At 33.0% G+C, this 21,157-nt stretch overlaps 1 protein-coding gene across 2 annotated transcripts; it reads right to left on the bottom strand.

The window, feature by feature from the left end:
• Nucleotides 1-12,780: 12,780 nt before the first annotated feature.
• On the bottom strand, nucleotides 12,781-18,031 carry LOC127138799 (hydroxyproline O-galactosyltransferase GALT3). Of its 2 annotated transcripts, none has more exons than XM_051065333.1 (8): nucleotides 17,794-18,031; nucleotides 15,346-16,263; nucleotides 14,760-14,995; nucleotides 14,388-14,666; nucleotides 14,085-14,213; nucleotides 13,809-13,985; nucleotides 13,597-13,704; nucleotides 12,781-13,352 (listed from the first exon to the last, which is right to left on the bottom strand). In XM_051065333.1, the coding sequence occupies exons 2-8, from the start codon at nucleotides 16,220-16,222 to the stop codon at nucleotides 13,146-13,148; spliced, it is 2,013 nt and encodes a 670-aa protein (XP_050921290.1). In that variant the 5' UTR covers nucleotides 16,223-16,263; nucleotides 17,794-18,031; the 3' UTR covers nucleotides 12,781-13,145. The 2 variants fall into 2 exon arrangements, with proteins under 2 accessions (XP_050921290.1, XP_050921291.1); XM_051065334.1 differs by having other exon boundaries at nucleotides 15,346-16,168; nucleotides 17,794-18,030.
• Between the last annotated feature and the right edge of the window lie 3,126 nt (nucleotides 18,032-21,157).

The raw sequence follows: 21,157 nt of genomic DNA, 5'->3' as shown, positions 1-21,157 counted from the left end.
CATAATGAGGTGTGACACAAATTGTCACACCTAAGTTCCAGAATTTGCTGCTCATTGACCAGGTATCAAAAATGCATGAAATTTACATATAAATGAATATCAATGAGTCCACAATCATCACAAAAATTTTCAAGAATTTATTTAACACTATGAGCATTTCATGAACCAAATGGTAAAATGTGTCAAAAATGGATACATGTGAAACAAGCCTAGGTCAAATAATATTATTACCAAGCACAACTTTGACCAATAGGTCAAAAAAATTCTACACTCATCAACAAAGTCATAGAAAAATTTTCCATATTTTTCTGAATTTTTTTACTATTTTTTATGAATTTTTAAAGTCATTATCAATTTTTAAGAATTTAATTAAATTAATAAAAAAGGACAATGGCATTTTTGTAAATCTTTTGAGCGGGGGCGGTAAACACCGCGTTTGAAAATTTGAACACATTTTCAGATCAAAACACCTTCCAGCTTCGTCTTCCTCACGAAATTTTCCAGAAAATTGAAAAATCCAAGAACATCAAACGTCAAAAGAAATGGACATGCATATAGTCATTGAACTCGTCTTCTCAAGCACATTCCAAATATCCATTCAATTCATCCTAAAAGTTCCTAAAATTCAAGAATCGAACGAATTAGGGTTTATGTTCATACTTTCAATTCACGATTTCTCACACTACAGGTCACTATTTCTAAAACCACAAGCAGCATCAGAACCTATATTTCATGCTCTTTCTAACGCATATAAGTAATCAAAGAAACATGAAATTCAAAAAACCTTCAAACCTGGATATGGCGGTGTGATTCGCGCGCTTTCAGGGCTCAATTCTTGAAAACAGCAACACTAGAAGGATAGAGAAGGTGAATGGAGGTGCTATCTTCAATTGCCTTTGCTCCTAGTGTCCACAATTCGGATTTGCCATGGATGATGAGTTTTGGAACAGTCACGATGCAGCGCCCTATGCCTTCCAATTTACAAAAACAGTCGGTGTAGATGATGAATGTGGTTGAATGCAAAAGAAATCTTGAAGTTTGGTTGAGAATTGAGGAAGAAACTTGAGATTGAAGCTTTTGAGTTCTTGAGCAAAATTGAGAGAATGTTGAGATTTTCAGATCTGAATTCTTGGTGATTGTGATTTCTGTTATGATTAGGAGAGGTTTAGGAATATATATGGATGCTTAATCTTCCACTAATCCACTTAATTAACAATTTGACATGTTAAGTGAAATTGTAATTTTGCAAATGAGGGCAAATTGGTAAATACACTATGCCAACTCATGCCAGCTGTTTTGACAGCTCATGCAATCCCCAAATGACATATGTGATGTGTAGAAACTTGTTTCATGTCCATTGGTTGCTTAAATCTCATTTTCACCTTGTATTTGCAAAATGTCCATTTTTAGCACTTTCACTTTCCAAGCCAAAATCCAATTTACATGCCTTAGCCATGAAATGAATATTCAAACACACTTAAAATGCCATTCCTGAGGTGTTGGAAAAAGTCCCATTCAAAAATTCCAATTATTTTGACATTTGGACAATTTTGCCCCTGATCCAATTCAGCTGTCCAGTTGAAAAGTGACTTTTTGCCTTGGCCACTTTTGGGAAATTCCAATTATGCACCCTCAAAGTACATGTCAAATGGAGTTTGTGCATATAAAGAACTTGCAATTTGGACAAAGTATGTGGAAATTATGGCCTCCTGATTACGGGTCATTTTTGAAATTCACTGAGCCATAACTTTCCAACCATACATGGGATTTTCAAGTTCTTGGACTTTTTGGAAAGGTGAGAACAAGATCTACAACTTTCATGTTGAACAAATTTTCATTTGAAGCTTCCTTGGACACGTGGCTTTGAGGTCCAAAACTTTCCATTTTTGGAAACTTCAATTACAAGTCACTTTCTATTTTTGGCAGTTTTTGTCCTGACCTGATTTTCTTCATTCTTAAGCTTTGCAATGTCATTTAACACTTGTTCTAACATGAATGAAGTGTATCTAACTCATTTCCACCTCCAAATCCATCAGATCATGTACAGTTGACCACAGTTGACTTTTCATCTGACAGATGAATTTGGCAATGCATAGATCAAATTAAGCCCCAATCTTCAACTGAAATGGCTAAAGGGTGAAACCCTAGCCTTAATAATCACCATATAATCATGGAATGAACCTCATAACCATCATAAACCTCCTCTCCTGATCCAGCCCTGATTGGCCCAATGCAACTGATTAGGGTTGACCAGTGGTCAAAACCCTAATCTCAAGGAATCTTCTTCAATCTTCTGATGACATCCAACCATGATGATGATGATGTATCAATACAATCAAGATGAAGACCAACATCCATTGAGAATCATGAAACCCTAATCTCACAGCCCAATCCTCAGATGGCCATGATCAATCAACAAACCCTAGGCTTGCACTTCCTGACTTCCTCATCTTCTGATCAAGACTTGGGAGGATGACTTGCACAATGTAACCACATGCTATGCAATATGAAATGCCTAATGTCCTAAAATGATATGCAAATATGTTAATGCTGGTCCCAAGAGAGGAGGGCAAATTTTGAGGTGTTACAATAAGCACGTCTCTTGCAACTCTAAAAAAGCACTTAGTTGCACCAAGAATGTTGGATGGAATGATTAAAAATGTTTTGATTGCCTTAAATGAAGAAATTAAGTGTTAAAACAATTTTAAGTTGCTCTCACATGTTGGGAAAACTCCTAGTTACAAATAAGGCATTTTGAAGAAGCTACAACAACCTCAAGAAAGGAATTAAGAAAATCCATTAGCTTCAAAACATACTTCAAGCCATTTTGGATGAATAGTTTATTTGAAACTCATAGCACAAGTGCTTATCAAAATAAGCACTTATAAAAAAGCTTGCATAATCTATTTTTCTAACAAAAGATAAAATAAGTTTAAATTATTTGTATATGTGCTATAAATTGTTTTCACAAGTTATCTTTGAGAACTTATAAAAATAAGTTAAAAAAAGTTAATGAATACTATTATAAGCTTTTCTAATAATATCTTTCAAATAGTGTCATAAAATGTATGGCATAAGATTAGTATTAGTGTGAATAATAGGGTATATTATACTGCTGGTAGTGTTTGCATAGCAATTTATTTACTATTTCGTTATTAGGCATTGAAAACATTATAAGCCAATTAAATTTTTCCCGAATTCAATTATATAGGTTCCTATATATAACTAGGCCAATGACTGAATCAATAATCCAATGTATATTTTATCATTTGGGACCAATAGAATGAAATTTACTTTCACATAAATTGTTGTAATATGGTATCAGAAGAAACCCTAGGGTTTCCCTTTCCCCTTTCGCTGCACCCCTCATTCATTTCTCTTTCCTTTTCTCTACAACGATGAGTTCAACATCATCTAAAAACAATAATCATCACCAAAACAAGAATAATGATCAACATCAAAACCCACCCACAATCGTTAAAGATCCCTCTAAAGACCTAAGAAGTATGTATTTCCTCCATCTAAGTGAGAATCTCCAGCGTAGTTTTGCTTGCAAATGCTCTTACCAACAATAATTATCACAACTTGAGCCGATCAATGAGACGGGTTGTTTCCTCCAAGAACAAGATCACGTTCATCAATGGAACTCTCTAGAAACCGCCTCTTATGGATCCCAATTTAGATATCTAGGAGAGATGCAACAACATGATAATTTCATGGATTACTTGAACTCTTTCCCCAAATATATTTAAGAGTACACCTGCATCGAATCGACTTTTTTATCTTTGGAAAGATCTTGAAGATGGATTAACTAAAGAGAATTTCTTTAGGGCTTCTAATCTTCTTCGTGATCTCCACTCAACTCAGCAAAGAGAATGATCTTTTTCAACCTATTTCACTGATATGAAGATATTATGGGATAAATTAGAGGATCTTTAACCTACTCTAATTTTCTCATGTCAAATTCCCTGCACAAAGCTATAAAGCTCGCCTAGTCACCAAAGGTTATACTCAAGTCGAAGGTATTAATTTCTTTGACACTTATTCTCTTGTTGTAAAATTAACAACTATTAGATTTCTTTTAGTCATAGCTTCTTCTCAAAACTAGTATTTGCATCAACTTAACGTTCATAACACTTGTTTACACGATGATTTAGAAAAAGAAGTCTACATGCTTTTACCTCCTAGACTTTCTTCTTCCAAACCAAACCAAGTGTGCAAATTAACCAAATCCATATATGGTCTAAAACAATCTAGTAAATAATGGTTCTCAAAACTAACCACTGCCTTAAATAGTAATAAATACATTCAATCTTCATTTGATCCTTCTCTTTTCATCAAACATTCTACACATTCTTTTATTGCTCTGTTTGTTAATGTCAATGATCTTGTCTTAGTTGGTAATGATATTACTGAAATAAACTATATTAAATCATTTCGGGACCAAACCTTTAAAATAAAAGATATAGGAAATTTAAAATACTTTTTAGGCATCGAGATCTTTCGATCTAAAGCTGGCATTCATATTTGTTAATGTAAATATGCTTTGGATCTTATGTCTGACACAAGTTTGATTTGCGCAAAGCCTTTCTCTTCTCCTATGCAGTGTAACATAATATATACTAGACCGCGATTCTGGAGAGCCTATAAAAGACCCTGCACATTACATGCAACTTGTTGGACAACTTATCTACCTCATCAACACACAACTATATCTCTCTTACTCGGTCCAACAACTGAGTCAATTCATGCACAAACCCACAACATCACATTTTGAAGATACATTTAGAGTAGTCTGTTACATAAAGTCTATTCCAACCATGGGTCTTTTCTACCCTGCTTCTTTTCCTCTTCAAATTAAGACTTTTGCGATTCAGATTGGGCCACATGCTCGGATACCCGACGGTCAACCACAGGATACCACATTTTCATCGGCGACTCTCTCATCTATTGGAAATCCAAGAAATATGCCAATATTTTAAAATAATCAACTAAATCCAAATATTGTACCATGTACATCACAGTCTGTGAAATCTAGCGGCTCACCTTCCTCCTGCAACATTTCAACTTGGACTTCTTATTTCCAGTTCAACTATACTGCGATAGTCAGTCTTTCCGACACATTACAACCAACACATCCTTCCATGAAAGAACCAAACATTTCGAGCTCAAATGCCACATTGTCGCAAAAAGCTTCAACGTAAACTATTTCATCTTCTCCATGTTTCCACGAAACAACAATTAGTAGACCCGCTTACAAAACCTCTTAACCCCCTTCCTCTTTATACTAATGTTTCCAAATTAAGTTTAAAAGACATTTGCTCACAAGTTTGAGGGGGTTATTAGTGTGAATAATATGGTATATTATATTGTTGATAGTGATACATAACAATTTATTTACTATTTCGTTATTGGGCCTTGACAATATTATAAGTCCATTAACCTTTTCCTAAATCCAGTTATATAGGTTCCTATATATAATTGGGCCAATGACTAAATCAGTAATCCAACATACTTTGTCATTTGGATCCAATAGAATGAAATTTACTTTCACACAAATTATTGTAATAATAAGTTCAAATAAATCAATCCAAACAGACCTTGTGTAGTCATTCAATTTGCAAGTACACCTAGTACAAAGGTTGCATGTCATAACAAGAATTTATTGTAAAAACAATTTGTCTCTAATAATAGTTCTCAACCATTTCCATCACTAGGGAAGCTCATGCACTTGTAAGAATAAAGTTATAAAAGATACTTCATCAATATTAGTATGGGCAATTACAACATGTACAAAAGTGATATGAAATAACTCCAACATGTAAATCAGATAACAAATTTTAGTCGATTATATCACAAAGCATACTTCAACATGTTCATCACATAACATATTTCATCATGTTCATTATAAAACATAATTCAGTGACTTCAGTATAATCGCAAAACAAACTTCAACATGTTCATTAAAGAACATACTTCAACATGTTCATACAAGAAAATACATTAGTATGTTCATCACACAACTATCTTCAAAATGATTCCTCCATGCAAGGGTAAAAGATGTTCTAACAATAAATACAAAAAATACAAAAAAAAAGTCATGACAATAGTACAAAAGCAATTGTACCATCTTCACACATCTCAACTACAAAATCTACACGTAGGACATAACTTATGCGTATGCCCTAATACACTACAAAGGAAATAAAAATTCTCAAATTTCTCTTACTTAAAATCACCCCGAGATCTTTTAAATTATTTTTATCTTTTTTCATTAGAATCCTCGCGTCAAGCGAATTCTCATATACTTTAGTATCCTTTTATACTACAATATTTTTTCATAAGATTACAATTTACTTTTCTCTCTCTCTCTCTCTCTCTCTCTCTCTCTCTCTCTCTCTCTCTCTCTCTCTCTCTCTCTCTCTCTCTCTCTCTCTCTCTCTCTCCTCTCTCTCTCTTCTCTCTCGCTCTCTCTCTCTCTTCTCTCTCTCTTCTCTCTCTCTCTCTCTCTCCTCTCTCTCTCTCTCTCTCTCTTCTCTCTCTCTCTCTCTCTCTCTCTCTCTCTCTCTCTCTCTCTCTCTCTTCTCTCTCTCTCTCTCTCTCTTCTCTTCTCCTCTCTCTCTCTCTCTCTCTCTCTCTCTCTCGCTCTCTCTCGCTCTCTCTCTCTCTCTCTCTCTCTCTCTCTCTCTTCTCTCTCTCTCTCTCTCTCTCTCTCTCTCTCTCTTCTCTCTCTCTCTCTCTCTCTCTCTCTCTCTCTCTCTCTCTCTCTCTCTCTCTCTCTCTCTTCTCTCTCTCTCTCTCTCTCTCTCTCTCTCTCTCTCTCTCTCTCTATATATATATATATATATATTATATATATATATATATATATATATATATATATATATATATATATATATATATATATATATATATATATATATATATATATATATATATATAAAAGCACTTGAGATTTACTTATACTCTTAAACTTTTGCATCAAATATTTAAACTCATAATTTTTTGTTTATATGAAGGAAAAGTGTTTAACACTTTAATTAAGTTAAAGTTTGAATATTTTTATCGAAATCAAACTTTAAAGTTATAATGATTAAGTGATAAGCAAATATGGTTGTTGATAATCAAATAAAGGTGACAATTCCATGCCTTTTCGCAATGTTTTTGGTTATATTCTCCTTTATATTGTTGATTCTATAATTCTAATGATATGAAATACATCACCTTTTCTCGTTATATCTTTTAGCTTGGTTGCGTGTTAAACTAGTACTTGATCACATCCTTGTTGTTTTTCCATCTAAATGTACTAATTTTGTAATCTAATTTATTCAATGAAATGTCCATACCTTGGATTATAATCTTATTGTGATGATATTGTTCATTATTAGAAAGCTTTCCGTTAGTGGCACGCATAGTGATGATAAGTTTACGTATAAGGCATTTGTTAATTGGACTCTTCAACTGGTTTTGTTATTGATTACGGCCACTAATTACTATCTGAGTACACTACGATTTCCATTCAAATGATTAAAGCCAAAACCAAACCCATAGCTTACCATATTTTTATAGTTTTTAATCATTTGCATTATCTTTAATTATATTTAGGCCACATCGTGAGTCACCTTCTATACTAAACATGTGGATCTGCTTGTTTAAGGAATGGGTGGGTTTAAGACACGCATCACATGAGCAGGAGCCAATGATTTCTTGTCTTATTAGGATCATGTGTTTTTAGTTTGTCTAACTCATAATAATATCAACAGTCATTGTCCTAATGCAATATTCACTTTTTTCTTTGATTATTTCTTTTAATTGATACTAGTACTACTTTTATCATTTTTTAATTTAATATCTACTTTTATTATTTTTAATTTAATATATTCAATTTTATATTTATGGTAAATTTGAATCGTACTTGTGAAAATATTAGTTTCTCTAATATTTTTTTATGATATGTTAAGAAATCTATAAATAAAAAAAATAAAAAAATTTAATTTTTAATAAAATAAAATCAATACACAATTTTAAAAAATATTTTTATATTTAATTCTTAATTTGTCTCCGAGGGCACAAATTTGCATCAAATTTGCATCATTGATCTTTTATTTATACACTCTTTTTATCGGTTAAAAATAATCAAATGAGAAAATTTCATTTATTACATTTTTTTATTGGTGGATAAAAAATAATCATCTAAATTTTTTATGGGTTTTACCTAAAATGTTACCTAAACCATTCAAATTGTAACTGGTCCTATCCATAATTTTACGCTCAAAATCAAACTAAACCAACCAATTCATTTATAGATTAAATTGTGTTCAGTTTCTAGATTGTGTTTTGAATAAAAAATATTTTTTTGATAATTTTTTTCAATTATAAAAAATTTGTAATACAATTCAACTTAATTACATTCATTTCTAACACTCAACTTTAATGAAACACATCATATAATGTCTAAAAAAAAATTATCTACATGACATAATATTTTGATAATAGTAGAAAATTTCATAAGACACGTTATTTTTATAAAATACATAAATTGAAAATGATACAAAAGTAAATAAGGATCAATAGAACTACATAAATTCATTGGTGTATCAATAGTATTGGTGGTAAATATATTTTTTGATAAAATTATAGTTAATAATAAGATATTAATTTTATATTGTCATTAAAAAAAATAAAAAAATAAATAGTCATTAATGTCATATGAATTTATTGGGTCAATGAATTGAGAAATTCAAATTGTTTTTTTTTACTAAAATTATATGAGTTATTGCAGATTAAGTATATTTGTAAATAATCAAATTTGAATAATTTATAAATTATCCATTTTAGATCAGCAAATTCACATGTGAATCCGCTCCCACAAACATTCCTTAAAAAAAATTCATTATGAAAAGAAGGAATAGTATTCCATGAATCATAAAAGAAGATTATTACAAAAGAAATTCTTTGCGGTTCAGACTCTCTATTTTCTCTCTATTATTAAGGTCATTCTAACTTAGTATTAAGGGTAAAAGTTAAGAAACATATTAATAAAAAAATTCTGTTAAAAAAAGCAATAAAAACAATTTAAATAAAATCAATATTTAATTTTCAATAATTTTTTTTACATCTATCTTTTAACTTGTAATCTTATGCCTCAATTGGCATGAGAGAGGTAAAGTTAAAGAAGAGAGAAATAAATGAGAAATAGATAAAGTTAAAGAAGAGAGAAATAAATGAGAAATGCAATATTTTGCATTATTAATTTGAAGAGAAGTTGAAAAGAGAGAATAAATATTAGTGGGAGTCACAACTTTTTCATTTCTCCTCCTACATGAGAAGAAAACAAAAAAGAGAAGTCTAACTTTGTGTGGTTTTCTTAAATTTGGATTTTTTTTTAAATAACCATTTTTTTTAATTTAAATTTTAAAATAATCTATTTTTTAAAATTAATTATAGAAATAACCATCTTTCATTATTTATACGTCAGTTGAACTGGCGCATCTATTGTCCAATCAAAGGAGACGTCCTAACCATTGGCACATGCATTGTGCCATGCATGTGAAGGCGCCACATGCATTGGCGCATGCATGTAGCCATGTGAGTGTGCGTCAATGCTTTTGGCGCATGTATGTGTGTGCTGATCTATAAATGCACATCATTTCTCCCATAATTTTTCACATATCTTCTAATCATTCTTCCATTTTTCTTCCATTTTCCTTCAATCTCTTTCAATATTTTTTCTTTAAAATATTTGTATATTCATATATTCATAAGAGAAATGTCGATTTAATTTTTTCAGCAGTGCAGTCTCCGATAAAGATCCGTCTTTGGAATATAGATACCTTTGAACGGCTTAACAGGACCTTGAACCGTTGGTTAGAAGGGGAAATTGCAGAGGGTGAAAGGATCAGAAGAATTCAATGGCTTGATACCACGTTCAACCAAAATGGAGAAGTTTGTTTATGGGTGGATATTAAGACTGACAGAGACGTTCACAGGATGTTGTATACTTCTTACAAAATTGTTTTGATGGTTGTAATCGCATAGTTATGTTGTTTATGTGTTGTATTTGTTAGTGATGATATTTTATTTGTTGTAGCTTGTTGTGTTGTTATACATGAATATGTCTTATTAGGACCCAAAGAGATTTCGATGACGTGTACATGAATATGTACCACACGATCCTTTGATAGAACCATATATTCAAGGATGCGGTTTTGGTAATCTACTCAACATAGTCTCATACTCAGTTGACTATAAATTTATTCTTGCTTTGTTAGAAAGATGGAGACCAAAGACCCACATATTTCACCTTCCTTTCGGTGAGTGTACCGTCACACTTGAGGACGTCTACATGTTGTTAGGTCTACGTATCGATGATAAGGCCATAAATGATAAAGTTAACCAAGATAACTCTATATGCGATGAATTGTTGGATGCCCCTTTGTGTGAAGACACAACTATGAGAGAGACTTCTGGTCAACCTAGGGGTCAAGGTAATAATTTAAAATATCTTAAACGATATTATTCAAGTATAACATTAAATGAAGAATCTACCGAGTATGAAAAGATAATTAAAGTTCAGTGTTATATTATGCTTTTATTTGATAATTTTTTATTTCCTGAAAGTACTGGTAATACGGTAAATATTATGTATTTGTTGTTGTTACGAAACATAAATAAGGTAAGCACATATAGTTGGGGTTCAACTTTTTTGTCCCATCTATATAGTTCTTTGTTAAAAATGTAAAAAAAGAAAAAATACTTATACGTTTTATTCTTGCGCCTATTTGCTACAAGTATGGGGTTGGTCAAGACTGTCGTCACTCGCCCCGGTCAACGACAAGCCATTCACATTCCCCTATGCAACAAAGTAAGTTTATATTTAATCTTCTAATTTATTAGACTTTATACTACAACTAATTGTAACTAATATATTTTCAATCTTTTCGTTCTAGGTGGTCGGTTAAAGGGATGAACTACAACAGGTGTCCCAAACACATTGGAGTAGTCTATAACAATCTTTTAGACCATATTGGACCAGACGATGTATTATTACTAAACAAATCTACATTTGATTTAAAAAAAGTTATTCAATTACATATCCTCTAATCATATCAGATTCTTGTACAGTTTATCTGGAGACCGTATCTGGGTCTTGATTATCAGGTTAACCATGATGATGTTGCAGTTTGGACAATAAAAACATCAATTATCCGGTTCACTACTGTGGAGATGCACCAGAGTGGCCGTATAAAACTGTTGTTCGACATGCAACAACAAATTTCAGAACCTCCGATGTGTTTGGAAGATTGACATAAACAAATAGTCGATGACCAATGGGATTATTCTGATTGGAAAGACTTCGCAAAAAGAGATGTGTCGTCATTGGAGGAATCGACGATAACACATCTTAAACGAGTCAGTCATACATGGTGTTAGACCAACTCAACATTATATGACATGGTTTAGATCGGTTACAACGCCACCGTTTGTGTTTGAGCCAAGGTATTTGATTGATCCACGCCAACGAGATTCGTCATCAAACATCCAACAATAAATCCACGGCTAAGAACAATGTCAACCCACCCAAACACAACAACCAATCTCACACCATCATCCTACCATATACACCCAACAACCAATCTCACACCATCATCCTACCATATACACCCAACCACCAAACACCCAACCCCGCAACCAATTCATGTCACACACTCAAACTCAAAACCAAGAATCAAACCCTAACCACTGACAATCATACGCAGCCACCACAACAGTCTATAGCCCAGATGATTCATACGATTCAGCGTCATGTCATCGTAGCCCCCCACCAATGAACACCCGAACATTCCATCACCACAACGTCCAACCATTGTTTGACTTTAGTACATCACATGAACCATTGCTTCGTTTCCAAAACAATTCAATGTCCCAATTCGGGAAACCATATCATCCACAATCCACCCAACTACTACGACAACATGGGGGCCGAACTCAATTACGAAAGCGTCATTGGCGACAATCCCCGACTATTGGAAGAAATGATGACAAATCTACCAAATACCGTTGGACCTTCCATCGGACCTTCACACCAGCCACCATGCAATGTCAGCACTCAAAGACAGACTAATGCAGAACAAGGGGCGTTTAAATCGGACAGATAATTGATTTTCTTGTCAATTGTTATGTATTTTAACTTTATGTTATAATATTATTTTTCATTAAATATTTACTTTAATTATTTGTAAATATAAAATATAAAATTAAAAAGAAAATATGCATAATGATGCACCATGTGGTGCATGCACTGATATGGTGTATACATGCGTCAATGCATGTGGCTTCAAGGCATGCATGTGCCCATAAGGATGACGCATATGCTCATTTGCAATACATGCATACGTCCTACCAAGTGGCCCCTGTGATCATTGACAATTAGATGTGTCCGTTCAACTGACGCATGCATAATGAAATGTGATTATCTTAGTAATTATTTTATAAAACAAATTATTTTAGAATTTAAATTGTAAAAGATAGTTATTTAAAAAAAAATCCCAATTTTGCATTGATTCATTTCGAAATAATTGTAGCAATTTTTTCTACAAGCAATTGCATATGCATTGTTGTAGCTTAAATAAATATAAAAATACGTTACATAGTTATCATATATATTATTTAATTTTAAATATAAAAAGTATATTTTTTGCAAATTAAAATAATAAATTTATATTTATATAAGTTGAATAAAATTAATTAATTGTTTAAGCAAATCATGTTACTGATGAATTTAACAAAAAATATTAGATTTAATAGTATACATAATGACTATCAGAAACTCACACAAAACTCACACAAGTACGAGGCCTTAGATCGCCTAACAGTAACAACGTTTGTCAGTTGAACTGAACAGCATATGTAACAACATTTGTTACTTTTCAAGCCATCAAGAATTTCAATATTCAGTACCAGCAAATGAACTGAATATATATCCCTGATATTTTCAAGCAAAACAGTTTTAAGTGAAACTAATTCTTTTTACTGAAAATGGTTAGAATGAATGAATAAATCTATAAACATTAGGATACACAAAAAATGATTAGGGAACTTGAATATTTAAATATTCCTCAAACCCCAAAATCAAACTTTGATATTTACTCGCAGCATTCTGGCTTGTGTTCTTTCTGCAGTTTCTCCCAAAGGCATAGCACCATCCTTGGGTTTTGATAATGTGCAAGTATATAATTTGATTCACATCCAGCATTGTAAAACCTCTCATCGTTCTCGTAATGCACTTCTTTACCACTATTCCGAAATCGTTCGATCCATATGCCCATGGCAACATCTTCTAATTTAAAGAACTAAGAATAAAAAGAAAAAACTGAGCCGTTAAAGGAAGGTACAGAGATTTATAGCAGGATGAATAGAAGAATATCGCCTAATGGCAAAACTAGGAAGTGTCATAGCTTTCATAGAAAATTCATCGGAAATCTGCTATGCTATAGTGCTGATACGGCAACTACAAGGTGTTAGACAACACTGCTTGAAGTATCCAAAAGATTATAACAAAATGCTTCATGATGGGAATGGAGAAATTCTTGTTACCTGGAGTTTTCTTTCCTGGTGGCCAAAGACGACAAATTTTGCTATGTCGCGAGAGATGACATAGCCAGGACCATGTGCCCATGGTGGGTATGTATCATGTGGCCATTCCTAAAATAAAAATATGATAATGATTAATAGAAAAACGAAAATTTATGGGAGAATGTTAATTTAATTTATCAATAGAAGCATAGAGGTTAATGATATAATACGACCTCGTCACTGATGTACCACTTGCTGTCCCCATCTCTATCAGGAGATGATTTAGAAGATATCAGACCATACAAGAGGCCTTCAGACGACTTCCCTTTGAGGCTGGAAAGCATTTCGTCAATCCTTAAGAAAGCATCGTCGTCTGTTTTCATGATGTATTTAGAAGGAATGATTTTCGTCTGCAAATTTTATATTAAAAAGATAAGGACTTGTTAGTCATAGCAAATAAACAACAGCAATCACAACCTCTTCTTTGCCGATAATCTTAATCAACTTACCCCCACAATACAAATTGCAATTGTCTTTAAAGATATCAAACTGTAATAATCGACAAAAGGCATTAACTGTATATCTCCATATGCTTGAGCCTCTCTCCATAACTCCAAATTAACTCTATTGTTCTTATGCTGCATTCAGATGAAATAAAATGTCACAGAACCGTTGAGAGGAAAATAATGAAAACGAAGAAAGCTCTACTATAATGTTGATTGCATGGTTGAGTCCAAACTACAACATTTGGTGGAATAAGAATTATATTAATTTACAGATTTACTTCAACAAGTCTGAATTGCATCACTTACAAGTCCAATGAAAAATCTGACAACAACTTCACCAGAACGTACAGCCTCATATTGCATCCAAGACCTCCTCAGAGCCATTCGACGCTCAAAGTTATTTCCGGTAGAGAATACTCCGATCAACAAAACATGCCTTTTTTTAAGGATAGAAGGAGCCTTTAGGTTCTCAACATCAACAACTATATCATTACCTTCAGTAACAGGTAAACCTTTAGCAAGAACCGAGAAGAGACTTAAACTTCCTGCGACTTTTATGGTGTTGACTAGCCATGGTTCAAGCTTCTGCATACACAAAAAATGTACAAAGTTGGAATGGCCAATCCGATTAATTTTTTTTATTTTGTTTTTAGCAGTATTTCTCTTCCTATACCATACCTCCCTATATGCAAAAGATGTTTCATGCCTTCCATTCACAGTCATATGAAATCCCTCTGAACCAACCCACAACGTGGCAGTGAAAGGATTACCCTCAGAAAAAGGGAAATAACCCGTTCTATGTGTACTTTCTGAGGAAATATTAGATGGTATATCGCTAGTAGGTTGACCAACATTTACATTCTCTTCGTTGTTATTTCTGACTGCTTGTACATTGCAGAGAACAAGCTCATCAACTGCATCATAGAGTTAGACAATTTAGAATTCACGAAAAGCTTCCCTCATAAAAAACTTTACTCAAGAACAAAAAGGAAGCATAATAACACAAATGAAATATGAAAGAGACTATGGTGATTAATTATTATAATGATAATGATAGGAACCTTAAAGCTTGGCAGCTTATTATGGAACGAAAATGTATTTAAACAGGACATAACCTGGGCAGGTTATAATTCTAAATTAATAAATTTACCTCCTCAACATAAACATAACATACTTTTAGTAGGTTTTTATCCATTATATTTGCACGCAGACTAATTTAACACTAAAGGTCCATGTATGAGATCGTCAACCATGCTAAATGTACCTTTGTGGATGTTAGCAGAACCACGAGCAGGACACCTTTCCTCTTTTCCCCACCCGAAATCATTAGTCCATGTATTTTGAACAATATACGGCTCCTCGGTCATGTTTTCTCCTGGTAGACTCACATTATAATGCAAGATAATTGGAGGATATGGCTCCTCTTCTAGCTCTTGTCCAGCTAGGTCAATCTGAAAGCTACTGTTTTGTTCATTAGGGATGCCAATTAATGTAATGGAAGAATCTATGATCAAACCGCAAGGGAGACTCAGAGTGACTCCACTATCCGCTACCGTCTTGCCAAGTGTGGTCACAGAGAATGGACAGTTTTGATTTTCTGGGCTGTCTATCTTACTCATCTTAGACGCTTTGTCAGTTTCAATGGTGGACAGCAACTCTTTCCATGCTACAGAAGCCTCTTTGACTCCTTGAGCTGTTTCCGGCAAAGCATCTGACCTCGACAGCAAGGAGCGTAAATGCGTCCAAGCAAGTACAACATTCATCTCTCCTTCAGACAAATTTTTCATATCATACAGATCATCAAGCCCCGCGACATGTACCAAATGTGGCATTTTTGTTGGTTTTGGCATCTTTTTCAGGTCCGCATCGAAAGACGCTGCTTCAACATTGCTACTTCCTTCAATAGAATCGTTTGGTGGCGAATTGTTATTGAAAAAACTGTATGCTGACTGTTTTGTTGACTGCTTTTGTGGCTGAATTCCTTTAAGACTGTACAGTAGAAACAGCGTCATACCCAAAGCCATGATCAACAGGCCTCCATACCACTTCTTCATTTTCATTAAACCTTGAAGTAAATATAGGTGCTTCTGCAGATAGAGGAATTGCTTAACTTTCATAACAAAATTAATAATATGGGTCATCTATGTAGCAATGGCCATGGTTGTCAAACTCAAGATCCCACCTAAGATCGTTTGAGAATAGAAAATTTGTAAATTTTGGGATCGTAACACGGATAGTAAGTTCCTACCAAACTCATGTATATGCATAGAACATAATAAATACTAAGTGGGAAAAAACATTAAAACACCATGATTACTTAATCAGTAAACAAATAATTTTTTGTTCTAGTATACTTAAACAATTTATACTAAATAACTGAGATAATATAGCATAATATATTCCCTGTTATTATCAGTACTTGTTATTGTTATTGATATTATTATTAATTATTATGCGTCTGAAATTTTTAAATCACATTACCAATTATGATTTATTAATTATATACAACTAAAAAGAAAGCTAAGCAGAAATAAATAAATAAACAAATCAATAAAAAACAAAGTATTATAAAAGAAAAAATAATAAGTCTTTTTTAATTCCAGCTGCCGTTCCAAGGAACAGGGGCGCGGGTTCAACCTGGCAACCACAGTCTGTGATGGAAACAGAGGAAGAATCGGCTGACAGTGTCAAAAACCTTCACAAACGGCTCGAGAAAAGAGTGTTGATCTCACGGTCTTCCTCTGTGTGCTGCCCTATCCTCTGATCTTTGACTGCTCCAGCATGGTTGAGGGACGATGGCGTATGAAATCCTACATTCTCACAATCTATAGTGCGTGATTGACAACCATTGCACCGGCACTTCAGATTGAAGTCACGTCTAGTCCAACGCTGGCACAGGATTACATTCAATCACTTATGTTTTTTTAAAATTCTTACCGTTATCTGTGTTAGTATTGTGTCTAATATATGTGTTTGTGCTAGTATTGTGTCTTATATCATAAGCATTTATTATATAAGTGTTTGTGTATAAGCTATTTCAATAACAAAAGATAAAATAAAGCCCAGTTGTTTTCAAAACATATATATACAATAAAAATCTAGAATTGTAATATCTTGCCATTCTCTTTTACATTAAAAAAAAGAAGTTGTTTTCATATAAGCTATGAGGTGTTTTCATAACTTATACAGAAGAATAAGCTAAAAACAACTTATGACATTGAGTAAGCTGAAAACAACTTATGACATTGAGTAAGCTGAAAACAACTTATGGACAAGTCATAAGTTATTTCTATAAGCTCACTCAAATAACCCAATCCAAACAGAACTTATTTGAATTCAAACACTACAAAAATCCAACTACAAAAAGTAAATCATTAGAGTAGAATCTCAATTGACATGCTTTGACCAAAAAGGAAGTTCCAATTTAAAGTTGCACGAAGTTAAATACTTAAAAATGCAAGTAAATCTAGTATTATTTCACAAGTTCCTAAGTTAATAGCTTAATTTTCTACTCACTGTTTTGGGATAGAATCAGTAAACCTAATTGAAATGTTCTAGAATCAGTAATAGTAAAATTTGAGTAAAGAAAAGCGCGAGATCCACATATATGAATTTGAAACACGAAAAAGCATGGATTTTTTTAAAGAAGCTCAGAAAATCAAAGGCAAAAACAAAGAAAAAACAAGATTTGAAGACAGAGATTAAAGCTTACCCAGTCATTCACCATTGAAGGATGCGAAACGTTCCAAAAATCTGAGATGTGAAACACTGAAACTACTAGTCACCATTTTCATCAATAGCACTTCCATCACAATGTATTGGTAAATCAAAAATAAAATTAAAGTATTCCACTAAAAACTTATGCTTGGTGTAAATTTTTGGTTTAATTTATATTTTAGTTCCTTTAAGTTAATGATTTCTATTTAGTCATTCAATTCAAAAACACTATAATATAGTTTTTTAAGACACCTTAGTTAATCTTATATATCCCTTATGTCAAATTCTAATGGAAAAACGTCAGCGTGATTGTGAATTATTGATATGATATATTGTTATTGTTGTTTCAATTATTAGTACACTTATTTTAATGTAAAGTATAAAATATTATTTTCTCTTTTAGAAACATAATCTCTGAACTCTAGTTCTTAATTCTACTCTCATTGTCTAAAACCCTAGCTGCCGCTAAGAAGAAGAATTTGGAGTGAAGAAGATGATGATAGTTTGAGCTATGAAGAAGACGTTACTTATCAACTTTCACCATTGTTCATTTCCAGTCTAAGGTACGTTTATGTGCTTACTATTTAAAAAAGCAAACTTTTAACATTTTCTCCTACTTCGAAGACTCATTTCTGCATTATTTGGTGTGATTAGGTCATGAGTGATAGGTTTGAGGATGTTATCCATCAGGGGGGTGTTTGTTGAGTTGAACATATTAGGTTACAACGGGTTAGAGGAGGATTGACAACTTGACCCTGATTTCTGGAGTGATTTTGAGGTGATGGTGGGTTAAAGGATTTAAGGTACTAAAAAGTGGAGAGTTTATGGTATTATGATGCAATGGATGATAATGAGCTAGTGTTGTTGAAAGATGATGTTGAAACAAATAGAATGAAAATGATTGTAGTGATCAATAGCACAAGTGGAAAATTCTATCGAGGTTCTGGAGCAAATCAAGGTTTAGAACTAGTCCAAGGTGTGATACTTTGGTGAACAACATGTCAGAGGCATTCAACTCAGTATTTGTAGCAGCAAGAGTCAAGCCTAGTGTGACTATGATTGAAGAGATAAGAGTGTACCTGATGCAAAGGTGGGAGTCCAACAAACAGAAGATTGTCAAATTTGATGATAACATTCTACCAAATATCAAAAAGAAGCTGGAAAAAGAACCACAAAGAATAAGCAATTAAATTGTTAGGTAATGCTTCATTTTTGTTTGAGACATTAACAGTTGACTTGATATAGCATTGACTTCATAATTGTTTTATGCATTTGTAACAGGCGTGCAGGTGAATTTGAATATGAGGTTAGGCATATATCATTCAATGGAGAAACGTTTGATTTTTATTTATCAAAGCATGAATGTTCATGTAGAAGGTGGATGCTGACAAGGTTGTCATGTTGTCATGCAATTTCATGCATGAAAGATCAACATTTACAAGTTGATGATTTTGTGCCTGAATATTACAAAGAGGAGTGTTATAAGGCTTGTTATGTACCAATGATTTATCCAGTCAATGGGGAATCTCTTTGGACAAAAACAAATGTTGTTGACCTGCAACCCTCCTAACATAAAAAAGCAACCTGGTAGATCGAAGAAGAAAAGGAACAAGGAGGTTGGAGAACAAGTAAGAAATGAGTCACAACTTCAACTTAGCTTACCCCAACTGCTGCCGCTATTGAGCCTAGTCCAACTGTTGCTACTCAACCTACCCTAATTGTTGCTGCTACTTAGCCTACTCCAACTGCTGCTTTGAGTCAGCCAACTCCAATTGTTGCTGCTTCAAATCACCCATCACTACCTGTTGTTTCAAGTTAGCCATCACTTCTTGTTGCTTCTAGTCAGCCAACACCAACTGGAGGTTCAACTCAACAACCATCCAAAAAGAAAAGGAGCCTTCAAAAAGGTCTAAAACCTGTTCTTAGCCAATCTTAATACTTATGATTTGTTCTTAACCACTTTTGTTGGTTCTGTTATGTAACATGTCGGTTACAATGTCTATTTTGTTGTTTATAACTTATGGCTTATAATGCCAAGTCTGTTGGTTGTGTTATGTAACATATGATTTACAATGCCTATTTTGTAGTTTCTGATTTATGGCTTATAATGCCACTTTTGTTATGACTTATAATGCAACATTTTGTTATGACTTATAAAGCAACCTTTTGTTATGACTTATAAAGCAACCTTTTGTTATGACTTATGGTTATGTTACATTTGTTCATTTCATAGAGGTGTTCATTGAAAAAAATTTACAAAATTATGCATCTGTAAACATTGTTATGACTTATGGTTATGTTACATAAACTCATTACACAAAATTACATTTGTTCTGATATGTTCATTGGAAACAAAAGTAACATTTCACTAATAACATCATGACAAATTCATTTCATTCATAAACTCATTACACATAGGTGCTTTTTTCACCAAATATAACCAACATACATAACAATGTTTACAGATACATTTCATGACAGATACATTTATAGACTGACAAAATTCAAACCTAAAAATACATTGTTACAAATACGACATTCAACACTAAGCTCAATATTCCAACCACAATGAACACTTTCAACAATCCTCTAGTCTGGTTGATTTCATTCTTCAATTTGTATAATTTCTTCTTTTGCATTTGAATTTTCAGATCCCTTTCATCAACAATGTTGTCATCTAACAATTTGAAATAATTGCATCCCTTACGCATATGATTCCTGTAATTTCTACAACCCCAAAATTGTCCCTCAAAATTAACATTGTTCATGTCACCCACAATACGAATGACATTTTCTTCTTCGCAAAAACACTTTATCCTCTTGTTTATACAGATAACCGGCCTAGTTGTTCTAATAGAAGCACTGCTTGACAATTTTGACATTGGAGAAGGTGAAGTTTAAAACCCTTGAAACGGATACAAGATGAAAGTTTAACACAACCTTGATTCTAACGCAAACAACATACATGATGGGATTGAGGAAGAAAGTAAACACAAGAGGAGGTTTTTTTAATGCAGACAACCTTAAAGAAAGTTAAACACAACCTTGATTCTAATGCAGACAATCTTAAATAATGATTTTTTAAAATCATTTTGATGGGTCATTACACAGTTGGCACGTCATGTTGGCAAATACTAACGTTTTCTCAACTAACAAACGGAAATGACTAACATTGCAAACTGAACTAATATTACGGGACCAAATTGTAACTATTTTTTATTAAGGGACTAAAGTGGAACTTAAAATTAACTTATGGGATCTGGGGACTAATTGTGCCTAAATTTTTTTAATCTTATTATAAAAAACATTTCTTTATTATTTTATTTTTAAAAAAATTTACCGGCGTGTAATTCCCCAAA

The sequence above is a fragment of the Lathyrus oleraceus genome, chromosome 4, assembly GCF_024323335.1.
Source record: "Lathyrus oleraceus cultivar Zhongwan6 chromosome 4, CAAS_Psat_ZW6_1.0, whole genome shotgun sequence".
Classification (NCBI taxonomy): domain Eukaryota; kingdom Viridiplantae; phylum Streptophyta; class Magnoliopsida; order Fabales; family Fabaceae; genus Lathyrus; species Lathyrus oleraceus.
The sequence above is the reverse complement of the archived record's forward strand: the minus strand, read 5'-3'. Positions and strand labels throughout refer to the sequence as shown.